This window comes from Ahaetulla prasina, chromosome 17 (genome assembly GCF_028640845.1).
Source record: "Ahaetulla prasina isolate Xishuangbanna chromosome 17, ASM2864084v1, whole genome shotgun sequence".
Lineage (NCBI taxonomy): Eukaryota > Metazoa > Chordata > Lepidosauria > Squamata > Colubridae > Ahaetulla > Ahaetulla prasina.
This window is the reverse complement of record NC_080555.1, coordinates 12807785-12824208: the sequence shown is the minus strand read 5'-3', so window position 1 is coordinate 12824208 and position 16424 is coordinate 12807785. Positions and strand designations below refer to the sequence as shown.

Genomic DNA, 16424 nt, shown 5'->3' with positions numbered 1-16424 from the left:
CTAATAAAAAGTAACTTAGAGGAAATTGAAGCCTCGGAGTTTTCTTTCATTGGGGTTGTTACTTGGAACCCTGACACTTGCCACGGGACAACTTGCTGCAGGACAGGAGTTACACAAATATCAAAGAAATGGTGGAATCATTCAAAAAAGATGCAAAAGGAGGGACAAGTTGAAATATGGATGACAAAAATTAAAATAAAATATGTTTTGTTTATTTTAAATGATTAAATTTAATTCTTAAATTGTCCCACAGCAAGTTGGCCATGGTGACTTGGCCACAGTGAGTTGGCTGTGGCAAGTTGTCCCATGTCACATGTGGGGTTCCAGGAGGAGACCAGCCTGGTAGCAGAAAGAGGCAAAACCTAAGCAGTCCTTCCAATGATCACTCAGGGGTTCTCCAGAAGAGTCCTTCAGGTGGTCAGGTCAGCCTGAGGGTTGGTGGAATGTTGGGTCTGTCTGGTGGGGCAGATCTTCTTTTAAGTGGGTTCAGCTCCCAGATGGGACATTTGACCCCCACTTGCTACTCTATGAAAGAGAGGCCATTGCTTAGAGAGCCCTCACCGTGTCTTCTATCTTGGAGCCATCCTCTCCTTGCTCAGAAAAGGCTTCCATGGAATCTGAGGGTCAGAAATGGGATGAAGGTCTCTATGACCCAACATTGAAGGATTTCTTCTCTCTGGACCTGCAGGAACTTCTGGAATAGAAGAACTAAATGGCATTCTGGGGGAGTCTGTCACATTCCAAGTGAAGACCTCACCACCATATGAAACAATTTCCTGGAATAAAATTGTCAACAATAATTCTAGAGCTATTGCTTTGATGTACTTCAAGGAGTCATGTAACATTGTGTTCCTCCAACCAGACTTTCAAAACCGAGTGAGAGTCTCCATTGACTGCAGAAAATTACATCTTAGTCCTCTAAAGAAAGAGGACGCTGGCAGATACACTGCAGGAATTGTTTTACCAAATAAAAAGTCAGTGGATGAGTCCTTTGGTCTGCAGGTTTTGCGTAAGTATCCCAGCCATAAATTCCTGGAATCTCTCCTTTGCCCAGGGAGAGGTGGAGAGGTGTGGGAGATTTCTGTTGGAGGATGGAGGGCTATTAGAATAAGAAAACAAGCAATGTCTTGCACACTCTTTCCCTGGAAGGGGGCCTATGGGGGTCCATCACAGCTCCCTTCAGGCTCCCCTCCCCCTGGGGCACAGGCTGGACTGGGCCAGGCCAAAAGTGGCTTCCCATGGGGATGAAGAGAGAGGCAGGTGGGCTTTGAGGCTGGGATCTCCAGAGAGGCGGTTCAAGATCCTCTCTGTGGCTCAAGTGGGACTGGCTGGACCCACAAACTCTTTGGGGAAGAGTCAGGGTGACCTGGGTGTGTGTGTGAGTCTGGAGGCTCATCCATGGTTTGGTATAAACAGGGCTTGGAGGAAGGCAGAGGATGAAGGGTCCTTCCCCACCATGGTGGGCCTCTCCCTTCACAATGTGTCTCATGTGAGAGGAGAGAAATTCACTGTAAGAGGAATGAGTGACACATATTTTCCCTGCTCTAATTCAAGCAAAACCATTGATTGATCCATGCTATTGCTGCTTCTCCTTCCTCCTTGGCCTTCCTGTGATTTTGTGGTCTTTCACAAATGATCTCTCTCCATCTCTCCTGCCAAGTACGTTTGGTGGACTCTGATCTGAAAGTGACCTGCACTCCTGAGGGGACTGGAATCAGAACCTGGCAGCTGAATTGCTCTACAGGGACCTGGGAAGACAGAGTGAACATCAGATGGACTTCATCTGCCCAGAGCACAGGTCCTACTCCTGGGAGTTCTGTGATCCAGTTTGTCTCCCTTGACCTCAATGCAACATGCACAGCAGAAAACCCTGTTAGCCAGGCATCCAGGACGGTCTCCTTAAAGCAAGTTTGTGCAGGTAAGTTGTTTTTTTTTCTTAAAAGAGGCTGTGAGACCAAAGATGAATCTGAGATTCTCTGGAGTGGTATAAGGTCTCCTACTTGAGCAGGGATATCAAACTCAATTTCATTGAGTTGGGCTACAACCAACAATCCACAAAGATTTCTGTGCAAACATATGGATTACAGTCATGAAGCATTACTTCCTACCATCACCAATTTTTTTTTTATTATTCAAAAAGTTTTACAGAAATTTACCCCCCCTTCCCCCCCACCTCCCCTCCCCCCTCCCTTCACAGCCCCCTCCCCCCCGACTTCCCGGAACGAGCACAAGGTATAGTTAAAAAAAAACCAACCATATGCTAAAATTTTTTTGTCCCAACTTAATTATACCCCTACAATCATCAATTCCTAACTTCCCTCAAAAACAATCAAAAATAATACATCATAATCATTCAAAAACAGTCTGATAACTCTTAGTCTGATATCTACTTTGAATATAGTCAATCCATTTTTTCCATTCCTTTAAGTATCTTTCTTGCGTATTGTCTTTCAAAAAGGCTGATATCTTCGCCATCTCATTCTTCTATTGTAGGTACTTCTTTTTTCTTCCAGTATTGTCCTATTAGTAATCTTGCTGCTGTTATTAGATTTAAAATCAATTTAGTCTCAATTACTGTACAGTCCGTAATAATTCCCAACAGAAAATTGAGGAACTTTATCTTCTTTGAAAACATTTTGTAAAATCCACCAAATTTTTATCCAAAAGGCCTTTATATCCTTATAAGTCCACTAAATGAAAATACGTAGGCCATCACAATTACATCTCCAACATTTTGCTTGCATATCTGGATACATACACATAATTTCTTAGGATCTAAATGCCATCTATAAAACATTTTATAAAAGTTTTCCTCAGATTCTGTGCTCGTGAATTTAACATTTCTAACCCAAATTTTTCCCAAGTTTCCAATAATATTGGCTCCTGAAAATTTTGTGCCCACTTTATCATACAGTCCTTTACCAAGTCCTTTCAGAATCTATTTCAGTAACACATTATACAATCTCTTTATATGCTCCTGAGACTGATTTCTAATTTGCTTTACCAAATTTCCTCTTCTGCTCTATACCAATTTTCTGATCTTCCTTCCATCTAGAATGAGTTGCTCATATTGAAACCAAGTATAATTTTTCCCTTCTTCTTTTAGTACGTGCAGAGATTTTAATTGCAAATTACCTCTTTCAGTATACAAAAGATCTTTATATGTAATCATTTCCTGATTCTGTTCTATATTTATATTCTCTATTGTATGTCTGGGACTCGCCCATATAGGAACCTTATAATTTAGTTTATAAGAGTATTTTTTCCAAACACGCAGAAGAGCAGTCCTTAACACATGATTTTTAAAGGCCTTATCCACTTTTTTGTCATAAATTAAATATGCATGCCATCCATATAGCAAGTCATAACCTTCTATATTCAAAATTCTTTCCTCCGTTAAATTAAACCAATCACTTATTGCAAAGAGAGCAGCTGCTTCATAGTATAATTTAAAATTGGGCATTTTTAAACCTCCCCTTTCCTGAGAATCTTGAATTATTTTCATTTTAACCCTAGCTTTTTTACCTTCCCATATAAATTTGTTAATTCCCTTCTGCCATTCCTCAAGATTCTTATCTTTCTTAATTATTGGTATCATCTGAAAGAGGAATAAAAATCTAGGTAAAACATTCATTTTAATAGCAGCTATTCTCCCCAGCAAAGATAATTGCAATTTTTTCCAAACAATCAACTCCTTCTGAACTTTTTGCCATAAAACCTCATAATTATTCTTATACAATTTCACATTTGACGATGTAATATAGACCCCTAAGTATTTAACCTTCTTTACAATTTCAAATCCTGTTATTTCCTCTAGTTTTTCTTTCTGTTGTCTGACCATATTTTTTATTATCACTTTTGTCTTTTTCTGATTTACCTTAAACCCTGAAACCTTCCCATATTGATCAATTATTTCCAACAATGATTTACTAGAATTTAGTTCTGCAACCCAACAAGAAAAACACAGACTTCAGAGGATAATTAGAACTGCAGAAAAAATAATTGCTACCAACTTGCCTTCCATTGAGGACCTGTATATCAGTCAAGAAGAGATAAAAATATTTGCAGATCCCTGATCCTGGACATAAACTGTTTCAACTCCTATCAAAAGCTATAGAGCACTACCAGAACAACTAGACACAAGAACAGTTTTTAAGGCCATCATGCTAAACAATAATTCTCAACACTGCACTATTTACTGAATCTAATATTAATGTTTCATAGTTCATCACCAATCTCTTCCACTTATGACTGTATGACTATAACTTGTTGCTGGCAATCCTTATGATTTATATTGATATCTTGATCATCAATTGTGTTGTAAATGTTGTACCTTGATGAACGTATCTTTTCTTTTATGTACACTGAGAGCATATGCACCAAGACAAATTCCTTGTGTGTCCAATCACACTTGGCCAATAAAATTCTATTCTATTCTATTCTATTCTATTCTATTCTATTCTATTCTATTCTATTCTATTCTATTCTATAGGGTTTGTTAAAGTAATCACCAGGTCATCTGCAAAAGCTCTCATCTTATATTCATATTGTCTAACTTTAATTCCCTCTATCTCCTTTACTTCTCGTATTTTATCCAATAATGGTTCTAGAGTTAAAATAAACAATAATGGTGATAAAGGACATCCCTGTCTTGCTCCTTTCACAATCTTAAAAGGTTCTGTTAAGCTACCATTGATTATAATCTGTGCTGTTTGCTCTCCATAAATTGCCCTAATTATTCTTGTAAAACCATCTCCAAATTGCATCTTTTCTATTAATTTAAATAAAAAATCCCAATGCAATCGATCAAAAGCTTTCTCTGCATCGAGAAAAATAAATGCTGATGGAATAAAATTTTTCTTTTCTAAACACTCCAGTAAATTAACAATCTGCCTAACATTATTCCTCATCTGTCTCCCTTTTATAAATCCAGATTGATCATTATGAATTCTTCGCTGCAAAATCAACATTAATCTGTTAGCTATTATTTTTTTTTGTTTTTTCCTTAAGGTGTATGCTAACCACCTACCAGGTCTATTTGCATTACAAAAAGTATTATGTTTGGCATATTGTATATTTGTTGCCACCTGATCAGCCATTATCATATTAAATTGACTCTGTAATAACTTTATTGCATCTTTAAATTTTTGATCATGCGGATTATGTATTAATAATTGTTTTTTTTTAATTGAAAGAGTTTTAAAAAAACAAAAACATTTTCCCTTTTCTAAAATTCCCCTGGCTTGGTCAATCACAAGGTATTGTTACATAAACCAAACATAGAATAAAATTTTCCTTCCAATCCAAATAACCACATCCAAAGCTTTTCATCTCAACCTCCCATTATAAAATAACTTAATTATTCAAAGGCAATCTGATATTTCTTAATCTGATATCTTTTGTAAATAATCAATCCATTTTTCCATTCAATTAAATATCTTTCCTCGTATTGTCTTTTAAAAAGCTGAGATTTTAGCCATCTCAGCCAAATTAATAACTTTCAGTATCCATTCTTCTATTGTAGGTACCACTTTTTTCATAAAATAAGTACGCATGCCATCCATATAACAAGTCATAACCTTCTATATTCAAAATTCTTTCCTCTGTTAAGTTAAACCAGTCACTTATTACTGAAAGGGCTACTGCTTCATAATATAATTTAAAGTTAGGCATTCTTAAACCACCTCTTCCCGTGAGTCCTGTATTATTTTCATTTTAACCTCGCCTTTTACTGCCATATAAATTTGTTAATCCCAATCTGCCAATCTTCCAAATTTTATCCTTTTTAATTATTGGTATCATCTGGAACAGAAACAAAATCTAGGTAACACATTCATTTTAATAGCCGCAATCCTTCCCAATAGGGATAACTGCAATTTCTTCCAGCCACTCATATCATTCTGAACTTTTTGCCATAGCAAGTCATAATTATTCTTATAAAGTTTCTTGTTCGATGAACTAATATAGACCCCTAAATATTTAACCTTTTTTACTACCTCAAATCCTGTCATTTCCTCTAGTTTTTGTTTCTGTTGTATAGACATATTTTTAATTATCACTTTTGTTTTATTCTGATTTATTTTAAATCCTGATGCCTTTCCATATTTATCAATTACTTCCAACAAAAATCTACTTGAATTTATAGGATTCAACGTAACCACTACATCATCTGCAAAAGCTCTAACTTTATACTCATATTGTCTAATCTTAATTCTCTATTTTCGTTAATTTCGTATTTTATCTAATAATGGTTCCAGAGTCAAAACAAACAATAATGGTGATAAGGGACATCCCTGTCTCGTTCCTTCACAATCTTAATAACTTCTGTCAAGCTACCATTTATTATAATCTGTGCTGTTTGCTCTCCATAAATCGCTTTAATTATTCTAACAAAACAATCTCCAAATTGCATTTTCTCTATTAATTTAAATAAAAAATCCCAATGCAATCGATCAAAGGCTTTCTCTGCATCCAAAAAAATAAGTGCTGCTGAAGTATTCTTCTTTTCCAAATATTCCAATATATTAATAATGTGTCTAACATTATTCCTCATTTCCCTTTTATAAAACCAGATTGATCAGTATGAATTCTGTTGTAAAACTAACATTAATCTATTTTATTATTTTTAAAAAATCTTATAATCATTATTTAAAAGTGAAATCCTGTAGTTACCAGGTTTAGAGCAATCTTGCTCTTTGGTATCAGTGAAATAAAAGATGTTTTCCATGACTATTCACTAATTGTATCTGATTAAATAATTCTTAAGTCCTAATATTTCATCCTGTGTTTTTTTATAATAAGTTGCTGTAAGACCATCTGTACCAGGGTTTTCCCATTTTTAATTGTTTAATTGCTCCACTATTTCTCCAGTAGCTATCAGCCGATTCAGCTCCTCCTCTGTTCTAATGTTAGAATATTAACCTTATAATCTTCAAATAATCATAAATGTCCCTATTCAATATTTTGTCTTTGCACCATTTACTGGACCTGCCTCTTGGCTGGTGCTTCATTGTGACCGAGGCTGGCTCACGATTAGAGCTTCTTTGGTGAAGGTGTCTTGCCTGCCTTGAAAGCTGTGGTGAGGCAAGAAGTCCCCTGTTTTAGGTATATCGTCTCTCCAATTCAGAAGGTTGTAGAATATGGTGGCATATCAATTTCTTGCACCTGGATGAAACTGTCTATTCAGACTCCCAGTCTTTGTTACAAGACGGCTTTGGTCTTTGGATGATCTCTAGGCCAAATTGCTCTGCCCTGGTAAGACCTCTCAGCGGCTTTGATACCATCGACCATGGTATCCTGCTGCGCCGTGAGGATTGGGGGAACCGTTATCGGTGGTTCTCCTCCTATCTTGACCGCAGTCTGTACCAGAGGTCAGGCGACTTGTTGCAGGGCATCCTGCCTCCTGTTCAACATCTACATGAAGCCGCTGGGTGAGATCATCAGTGGTGTGTAAGTACCAGCTGTATGCGGATGACACCCAGCTTTTTCTACAACCACCCCAAACAATTCTGTCTGCCTGATCTTCTGGATAGAACTCAAGCTCAATCCTCCAAGACAGATTTGTTGAATATCGATAGTCAAATCTCTGACCATCTCAATATTCTAAAATGCATTTATCCTCCTATGAATTGTCTTTAGAAGATCATTTGTCTCTTTCTAATGTGCCATTCGCCTTTTTCTACCAGGATGTATCCTCAAGATCATAGCTTACTGCAATCCTACATCTCCTTGAACATCAGGCTGCAGTTATCCAAATCATGAATAGATTCTATAACACCCATCCTGCAGGCTGCACTGGCTAATTTGTTTAATCTTAAAAATCTTCCATCAAATAAATCCTCCAGTGTCCAAGAATTCCATGTTCACACCTGCCGCACACTCGCCATCTCCCAGCTTATATACAGGACTACCGATGCTCTCCCTACTCAATTTCGACCAATATCCATTACTTTTGGTCGCCGCCTTCTGTCTGTGACACCCTTTATTTATAATTGCAGCAGCCTTGGTGAATAAACAGAAGAATTGAGGAATGAAGAAGGAAAATATCCAACATATCTATCTTTTTTTCTCCTATACTAAATACAATCACTTTAAAAGAACTTAAAATAACAAGATTATTTTTGTCTCTAGAGAAATGATAGAAATTTTAAATTTCTCCTCTAACAATCGCCCAGCTTCCGCCTTCACTATGAGAATCTTGATGACATCACTCTTGCTTCCTTTGATAACTGTACTCTGGACTCAAACTCCTGTGATCTAATCTAGGAAATTATAAATACTGTGCTTCCTGAGGATTTTGAAATTTTTTTTTTTTTTTTAAATAGCAAGGTCAGAGACCAACTGCTGGAGAAATAGAGAATTCTAAAATTATCTTATGGACAAGAACATGAAATAAGAGCAGAAATTGTTTATCCAAAAGGATTTAAAGGATACTCAACAAGTCTCAGCAGAAAATAAGCAGAAAAAGGTCTATGAGATCCAGCAGAAAAGAAGACAACAAGCAATGCTGTCTTCCACAGATGGATAAAATGTCTTATTTCCTTATTTCAAAATTTAAGAACTGGACCAAGAAGACTTGAGAATCCAGACTAAACTGTTAGAATTTTAGATGTTGATTTTATGAATATTATCAGTTTAGAGTTAACAATATGCACCTCATGCAGTTCAGATTCATCAAATTTGAAAAGAAACAGAGATGAAATTCTAGAAAACATAATCACTGACTTAAGATAGCCATTCTGAGGCAGATCTCAGACTAATCAAATGAGAAAGAAATATTACTTTTTATAAGCAAATTGTACCAGAAATTTTAGATTTATGCCAAATTGATGATTTCCAGCATTACAAAAATTAGTACAATTCAGGCTTCCTAAGGAACAAAGCCCTCCTAATTAGATGACCCAGGAATTGAAGAAATTATAGACCATCATCTCTTTTTTATTTCACTAACCAGAGTTCTGAGATCAAAACCAGAAGTGACAAATATTTGGTATTGTGTTGGTTTTCCTTATTCTCTTTTCAATGATATTCTGATTATTCTTGACTTCCTTATTGTGTATAAGATTGAAACTTAGCTACTGATCACCTATTCTTTGTTGTTGTTTCTTATTTGAGTAAAATTCTTATATGTATAAGAAAAATGAAAATACCATACCTGATAGTATTTGCAAAATCTTTTTGACCAATAAAAACTTTTTAAAAAAAAAAAAAAAATCTGGTGACCACCTTTAAATCCATCATTTTATCTATCTAAATCTCACCGAATTCACAGAGATCTCTCATAAATACAATATAATCTAAAAATTCTCTGTATCTAATGAATTCTTTCAGCTACCTCCTTCCCCTTAAAACACATTTATTTAATTGTGCAATAGCTAAATTTTAAATTTTATTCTGGTTTTATTGGCTTTTATTTTATATTTTAATTTTAAATTAATAGGCTTTTAGAATAAGTTTTTTAACTGTTTTATATTTCTTTTGTATTTATGTGTTTTAAATGCCTGTACACTGTCCTTAGAATTATAAATTTGATAAATAAATAAAATAAATAAATATAGTGCAGTATAAAATTCTGAGAATGCCTTTTTAATTTTATCCTGTTGATATATCTCTTTACCTTTATATTCTATTTTTGTATGACACGTGCTGTTTCTTCCTTAAATTATGCCAACCATCTCCCAGGTTTATTTGCATTACAAAAGGTATTATGTTTAGCATATTGTATTCGTTGCCACCTGGTCTGCCATTAACATATTAAATTGACTCTGTAATATTTTTATAGCCTCTTTAAGTTTGTGATCTTGTGGGAATTAATAACTGTTGCTTCCTTTGAATTTCTTCTTCCAATACCTCGCTGCCTTTGTTTATTATTCCTTTGCCTATTGTCCAAGTAAATCAATATCCTCTAATAAGCTTTTCGCTCCCACACAGTTCCTATAGGTGTCCTTTGTACATATTAAAATCAAAAATTCTTTAACTGTTTCTTACAATAAGTTACATTATCCTCATATCTAAACAGATTTTCATTCAACCTCCATGTTCTACCACCTTTTTCCTTGTAATAATTCCATCCCTTATGGTCAGTTAAACACCTCAAATATCTTCGTTTTCTTCACCCTAGAAAGCAAGTCATTAGAAATTAAAATAAAATCAATCGTGAAAAGATTGATGCCTATCAGAAAAAAGTAAAATCTCTCTCATCTGGATTCCATAACCTCCATATATCTCTAAACTCAAAGTCTTCCATCATTTCAAAAATTTTGGTATTTTGCATGTATAGGTATCTTCTTGGAGTTCTCTTATCCTTCTTGTATCAATTACTCCATTCCAGTCTCCTAATAAAATAAACGAACTATAATCCCAGAGGTCAACTCTCATGTAACATTTTGTAAAACTTTTCTTGTTGCTGATTAGGTGCATAAATACCTATCAACAAGTCTTTTGCATCTATCACCAGTTCAATAGCAATAAATCTTCCTTGAATATCTGCCTCAATTAACTTAGCTGGTATATCCTTCCTGATATACAACAATTCCATGCTTCTTTTCCAAAGCTGATGCAACAAAATGGTTACCCAATTTTGAATTAATTAAATATTTTGGTCTGATAATTTTATATGTCTCTTGCAAACAAATCACATCATTTTAAATTGTTTCAAGTAGTGAAATATTTTCCTTCTTTTCTGAGCTGAATTCAAGCCATTAACATTCCATGACAAAATTCTATTTGCCATTACTGGCCTCCTGAAGCTTTGAAACAGACAACAGCTCCTCCTCCTATCTTCCGTCTAGCTCCCACAGCTTCCATACTGGGATCCTGACTTTTACTTTGAGACTGTTGCTCTTCTTTACGCTTAAGGGCTCCTCTTGTCACCCTTTGCTCTTGTGGTTCCTCTAATACTGGCAGCAATAAAGGCTCTTGGATCACCAGAGTCTCTTGAAGTTTTCTATCACTTCTATTTCGACTTTCAAAACTGTAGAAAGAAAATCCTTTGCCTTTAAAACAGTGTCAATTCTATATCTCCTTCCTTGATAGAATACTGTCAGTCCAACTGGCACCTCCCATCTGAATTGAATCTGATGTTTTTAAGTTCTTGTGTAAAAAAAATAAATTCCTTCCTATCTCTTAACATCTTTGAAGGAATCTCTTTCAACACCTTCAGCTCCTGTTCTCCAATTTTTAAAGTTGTCTGATGAAACTTGAATCTGATTTCTCATAGTCCTTTTCACAAAATAAACCACAATGTCCCGAGGAAGCTTTCTCTGTCTTGCAATCCAGGAATTAACTGTTTTATATTTCTTACATTGTATTTATGTGTTTTAAATGCCTGTACACCGCCCTGAGTCCTTCGGGAGATAGGGCGGTATATAAATTTGATAAATAAATAAAATAAATAAATATAGTGCAGTATAAAATTCTGAGAATGCCTTTTTAATTTTATCCTGTTGATATATCTCTTTACCTTTATATTCTATTTTTTGTATGACACGTGCTTTCTGTTTCTTCCTTAAATTATATGCCAACCATCTCCCAGGTTTATTTGCATTACAAAAGGTATTATGTTTAGCATATTGTATATTCGTTGCCACCTGGTCTGCCATTAACATATTAAATTGACTCTGTAATATTTTTATAGCCTCTTTAAGTTTGTGATCTTGTGGGTTTTGAATTAATAACTGTTGCTTCCTTTGAATTTCTTCTTCCAAGTACCTACGCTGCCTTTGTTTATTATTCCTTTGCCTATTGTCCAAGTAAATCAATATCCCTCTAATAAACGCTTTGCTCGCCTCCCACACAGTTCCCTTTGTACATATTAAAATCAAAAAATTCTTTCAACTGTTTCTTACAATAAGTTACATTATCCTCATATCTAAACAGATTTTCATTCAACCTCCATGTTCTACCACCTTTTTTCCCTTGTAATAATTCCATCCATACTGGGCTATGGTCAGTTAAACACCTCCGAAATATCTTCGTTTTCTTCACCCTAGAAAGCAAGTCATTAGAAATTAAAATAAAACCAATACGTGAAAAAGATTGATGCCTATCAGAAAAAAAAGTAAAATCTCTCTCATCTGGATTCCGTAACCTCCATATATCTCTAAACTCAAAGTCTTCCATCATTTCAAAAAAGGATTTTGGTAGTTTTGCATGTATAGGTATCTTCTTGGAGGAGGTTCTCTTATCCCTTCTTGTATCAATTACTCCATTCCAGTCTCCTAATAAAATAAACGAACTATAATCCCAGAGGGTCAGCCTCTCATGTAACATTTTGTAAAACTTTTCTTGTTGCTGATTAGGTGCATAAATACCTATCAGCAAAGTCTTTTTTGCATCTATCACCAGTTCAATAGCAATAAATCTTCCTTGAATATCTGCCTCAATTAACTTAGCTGGTATATCCTTCCTGATATATACAACAATTCCATGCTTCTTTTCCAAAGCTGATGCAACAAAATGGTTACCCAATTTTGAATTAATTAAATATTTTTGGTCTGATAATTTTATATGTGTCTCTTGCAAACAAATCACATCATTTTAAATTGTTTCAAGTAGTGAAATATTTTCCTTCTTTTCTGAGCTGAATTCAAGCCATTAACATTCCATGACAAAATTCTATTTGCCATTACTTGGCCTCCTGAAGCTTTGAAGCAGACAACGGAAGCTCCTCCTCCGGTATCTTCCGTCTAGCTCCTCCCACAGCTTCCATACTGGGATCCTGGCTTTTACTTTGAGACTGTTGCTCTTCTTACGCTTAAGGGCTCCTCTTGTCACCCTTTGCTCTTGTGGTTCCTCTAATACTGGCAGCAGTGAAGGCTCTTGGATCACCACGCCTTCTTGAATCTCTTGAAGTTTTCTATCACTTCTATTTCGACTTTCAAAACTGTAGAAAGAAAACTTTGCCTTTAAAACAGTGTCAATTCTATATCTCCTTCCTTGATAGAATACTGTCAGTCCAACTGGCACCTCCCATCTGAATTGAATCTGATGTTTTTAAGTTCTTGTGTAAAAAGCAAATTCCTTCCTATCTCTTAACATCTTTGAAGGAATCTCTTTCAACACCTTCAGCTCCTGTTCTCCAATTTTAAAGTTGTCTGATATAAAACTTGCAGAATCTGATTTCTCATAGTCCTTTTCACAAAATAAACCACAATGTCGAGGAAGCTTTCTCTGTCTTGCAATCCAGGAATTAACTCTATATATTTTATCAATTTGGTAAGCTACCTCTTGGGGTTCCACTTCAATAAATTCAGCCAATGCTTCTGATATAATTTTTCTTAAGTCTTCTCTCGCTCTTCTTGCATACCACGAATTCTAAGAGCTCCTTCCATAAGTTTATATTGTAATATCACAACCTGATCTTCATTTTGATCCACTTTTTCTGAACACCTTTCATTTTGTCTTCTAAATGCTTATTTGACTGAGAGATCTGTTGCATTTCCACTTCCAATCCTCAATTTTTTACTCAGTCCTTGAACTGCCATGAGAATATCTTCTCTTATTTTTGCATTAAAATTCTCCATCATCTCTTTTTGCCTATCTTCAGAAAGTTTTAATTGTTCTTTCAATATTTCCTCAAGACTTGGTTCAGATCCCCTTCTTCCAGAAGGCTTTAAAGGTTTAGCTGCCATTCTGTCTTCAAAAGAATCAGGAATTCAAACTTAATAACTTTCCTTCCCTCCTTTCAGTATAAAAAAACTCCGTTTGTAACAATCCACAAATAACGCTACTTTATCGTACTAAAAAATTTTACTTTCACTTTCAGACGCCATTTTAAAAGTCAATTAATCAAAGACAAAGAAAGGTTTCAAGTTTCAAAAAGGGAGTCGGTACTTGCCGTGCTGATTCTACATCAAAGATCGAGCGCTTGTGAAATTCCCGTCTGCTTAGAAAATCAATCAATTTAATAAGTCCTTTTGAGCAGAAGCGACTTTCCCACTCCTTTTTCCTGATAAAAACAGGAGCGTGTTGAAGTTGGAGGGAGTGGAATTCGGTGGGGTCATAAATCCAGGAAAATTCGCTCTTGAGAGCAAACCCCCGTCAGACCTGCCACTTTTCCACAACTCTGATAACCCTCTTTCGCCCAGAGGGTATGCTAAGCTCAGTGAACAGTGATTTTTTTTCTGTTTCACTGACTTTTACAATCTTCTAACACGGAGTGCTCTGTTAGAGCACCCAGCAGGAGGGTGACTTCACTGGAGCCTCTTGTATTAATAATTGTTGTTTCTTATAAATTTCCTCTTCTAAATACCTACGCTGTCTTTGTTGCTTATTTCTCTGTCTATTATTAATATATATTAATACACCTCTCATAAAAGCTTTACTGGCCTCCCAAACCATTTCTATCGATGTTTCGTTATTCAAATTATAATCAAAAAATTATTTCATCTGCTTTTTACATTGATTTATATTATCCTGATATCTAAACAAATTTTCATTTAATCTCCAAGTTCTTCTACCTTCTTTTCCATATTGCAATTCCGTCCAAACAGGGCTATGATCAGACAAACATCTTGGAAATATCTTAGTTTTCTTCACCCTAAAAAGCAAATCATTAGAAATTAAAATAAAATCAATACGTGAGAAGGATTGATGCCTATCAGAGAAAAAAGTATAGTCTCCTTCCTCCAAATTCCGCAGTCTCCATACATCTCTCAACTCAAAATCTTCTATCATGTCAAAAAAGGATTTAGGCAGCTTTGCATGTGCAGGTATCTTCTTAGAAAAGGTTCTCTTGTCCTTTCGTGTATCTATTACTCCATTCCAATCTCCCAATATAATACACGATTTGTAATCCCATAGAATCAACTTATCATACAACATTCTATAAAATTTTTCTTGTTGCTGATTGGGTGCATATATACCAAACAAAAGGATCTTTTTTGTTTCTATTGTAAGTTCAATAGCAATATATCTTCCGTGAATATCTGCCTCTATTAACTTGGCTGGTATATCTTTTCTCAAATAAACCACTATGCCATGTTTTTTGTCCAAAGCTGAGGCAACAAAATATTTATCTAACTTTGAGTTTATTAAGTACTTTTGATCTGATAGTTTAATATGCATTTCTTGTAAGCAAATCACATCATTTCTAAATTGTTTCAAATAATGAAATATTTTTCTTCTCTTCTGAGCTGAATTCAAACCATTGACATTCCAGGTCAAGATTTTATTTGCCATTACTGGCCTGCTGAAGCTTTTGAGCGATCAGCTGAAGATCGTCCTCCCGTATCTTCGGCCGTGCTCCTCCCACCGCTTCTGTAGCAATTTCCTGAACTTTACTTTGAGTTTGTTGCTCCTTTTCTTTACACTTAAGGGCTCCCCTCGTCAGTCTTTGTTCTTGTGGTTGTTCCTCAGATGGTAACATCACTGGATTCACCTCAGCTTCCACACCCATTTGAATCTCTTGAATTCTTTTTTCTATTATTTCTACTTCAAGTTTCAGCACGGTAGAAAGAAAATCTTTGGCCTTAAGTACTGTATCGATACGGTATCTCCTTCCTTGATAATACACCGTCAAACCAACTGGAACCTCCCATCTAAATTGAATCTGGTATTTCTTAAGTTCTTGTGTAAAAAATGTAAAGTCCTTTCTATCCCTTAACATCTTGGGAGGAATCTCTTTCAAAACCTTCAGCTCCTGTTCTCCTATTTTCAAGTTTTTCTGAAATGCAACTTGCAAAATTTGATTTCTCACTGTTCTTTTCAAAAAATAAACCACAATGTCTCTAGAAAGTTTCTTCTGCCTAGCAATCCAGGAATTAACTCTATAAATTTTGTCAATTTGATAATCAACCTCTTGTGGATCAAGTTCAATAAGTTCAGCCAGAGCTTCTGATAAAATTTTTTTAAAATCTTCCCCTTTCTCCTCATTCAAGCCCCTAATTCTCAGAGTTCCTTCCATCATTCTATACTGCATCACCACCACTTGATCTTCATTTTTGTCCAATTTGATTTGCATTCCCCCCATTCTATTTTCTATTTGCTGATTTGACTGAGCAATTTCTTGCACCTCCTCCTCCACCATCTCCAGTCTTTTTGCCAAACCTTGGAAAGCCATCAAAATATCTTCTCTTATTTTTTTATTATTCTCTTTTATTTCCTCTCTTATTTTCTCATTATTATCCATTATCTCCTTAAACTTTTCTTCAAACACTTTCCCTTGCTCTTTAATCAAATCTTCAGAACCCCTTCTACCCCCAGTCTTAGGTGGTTTAGTAGCCATTTCAGTTTTTAAAATTCACAAAATATAAGTCTAGAAACTTCTCTTTTCCCCTTTAAGTATAGGAGAGCTCACTTCATTAAAATCCACACATAACGTTTCTTAGCTTCTTAGTTACACAGCCTGTTTACAATTCCATTCTTCACTTTCACTTCCTTTCAGGCGCCATCTTAAACAGTCAGTTAAAACAAAGGAAAAAAAG

General features: G+C 35.4%; 1 protein-coding gene across 1 annotated transcript in view; it reads left to right on the top strand.

Moving 5' to 3' along the window:
• The first annotated feature begins 775 nt into the window (after positions 1-775).
• Positions 776-16424, top strand: part of LOC131186838 (T-lymphocyte surface antigen Ly-9-like) — a 37793-nt gene continuing 22144 nt past the window's right edge. Inside the window, exons 1-2 of the mRNA XM_058160764.1 lie at positions 776-1009; positions 1661-1918. Of these exons, the coding sequence (XP_058016747.1) occupies positions 820-1009; positions 1661-1918 (448 nt within the window). The 5' untranslated portion in view covers positions 776-819. The remainder of the gene's footprint in view (positions 1010-1660; positions 1919-16424) is intronic.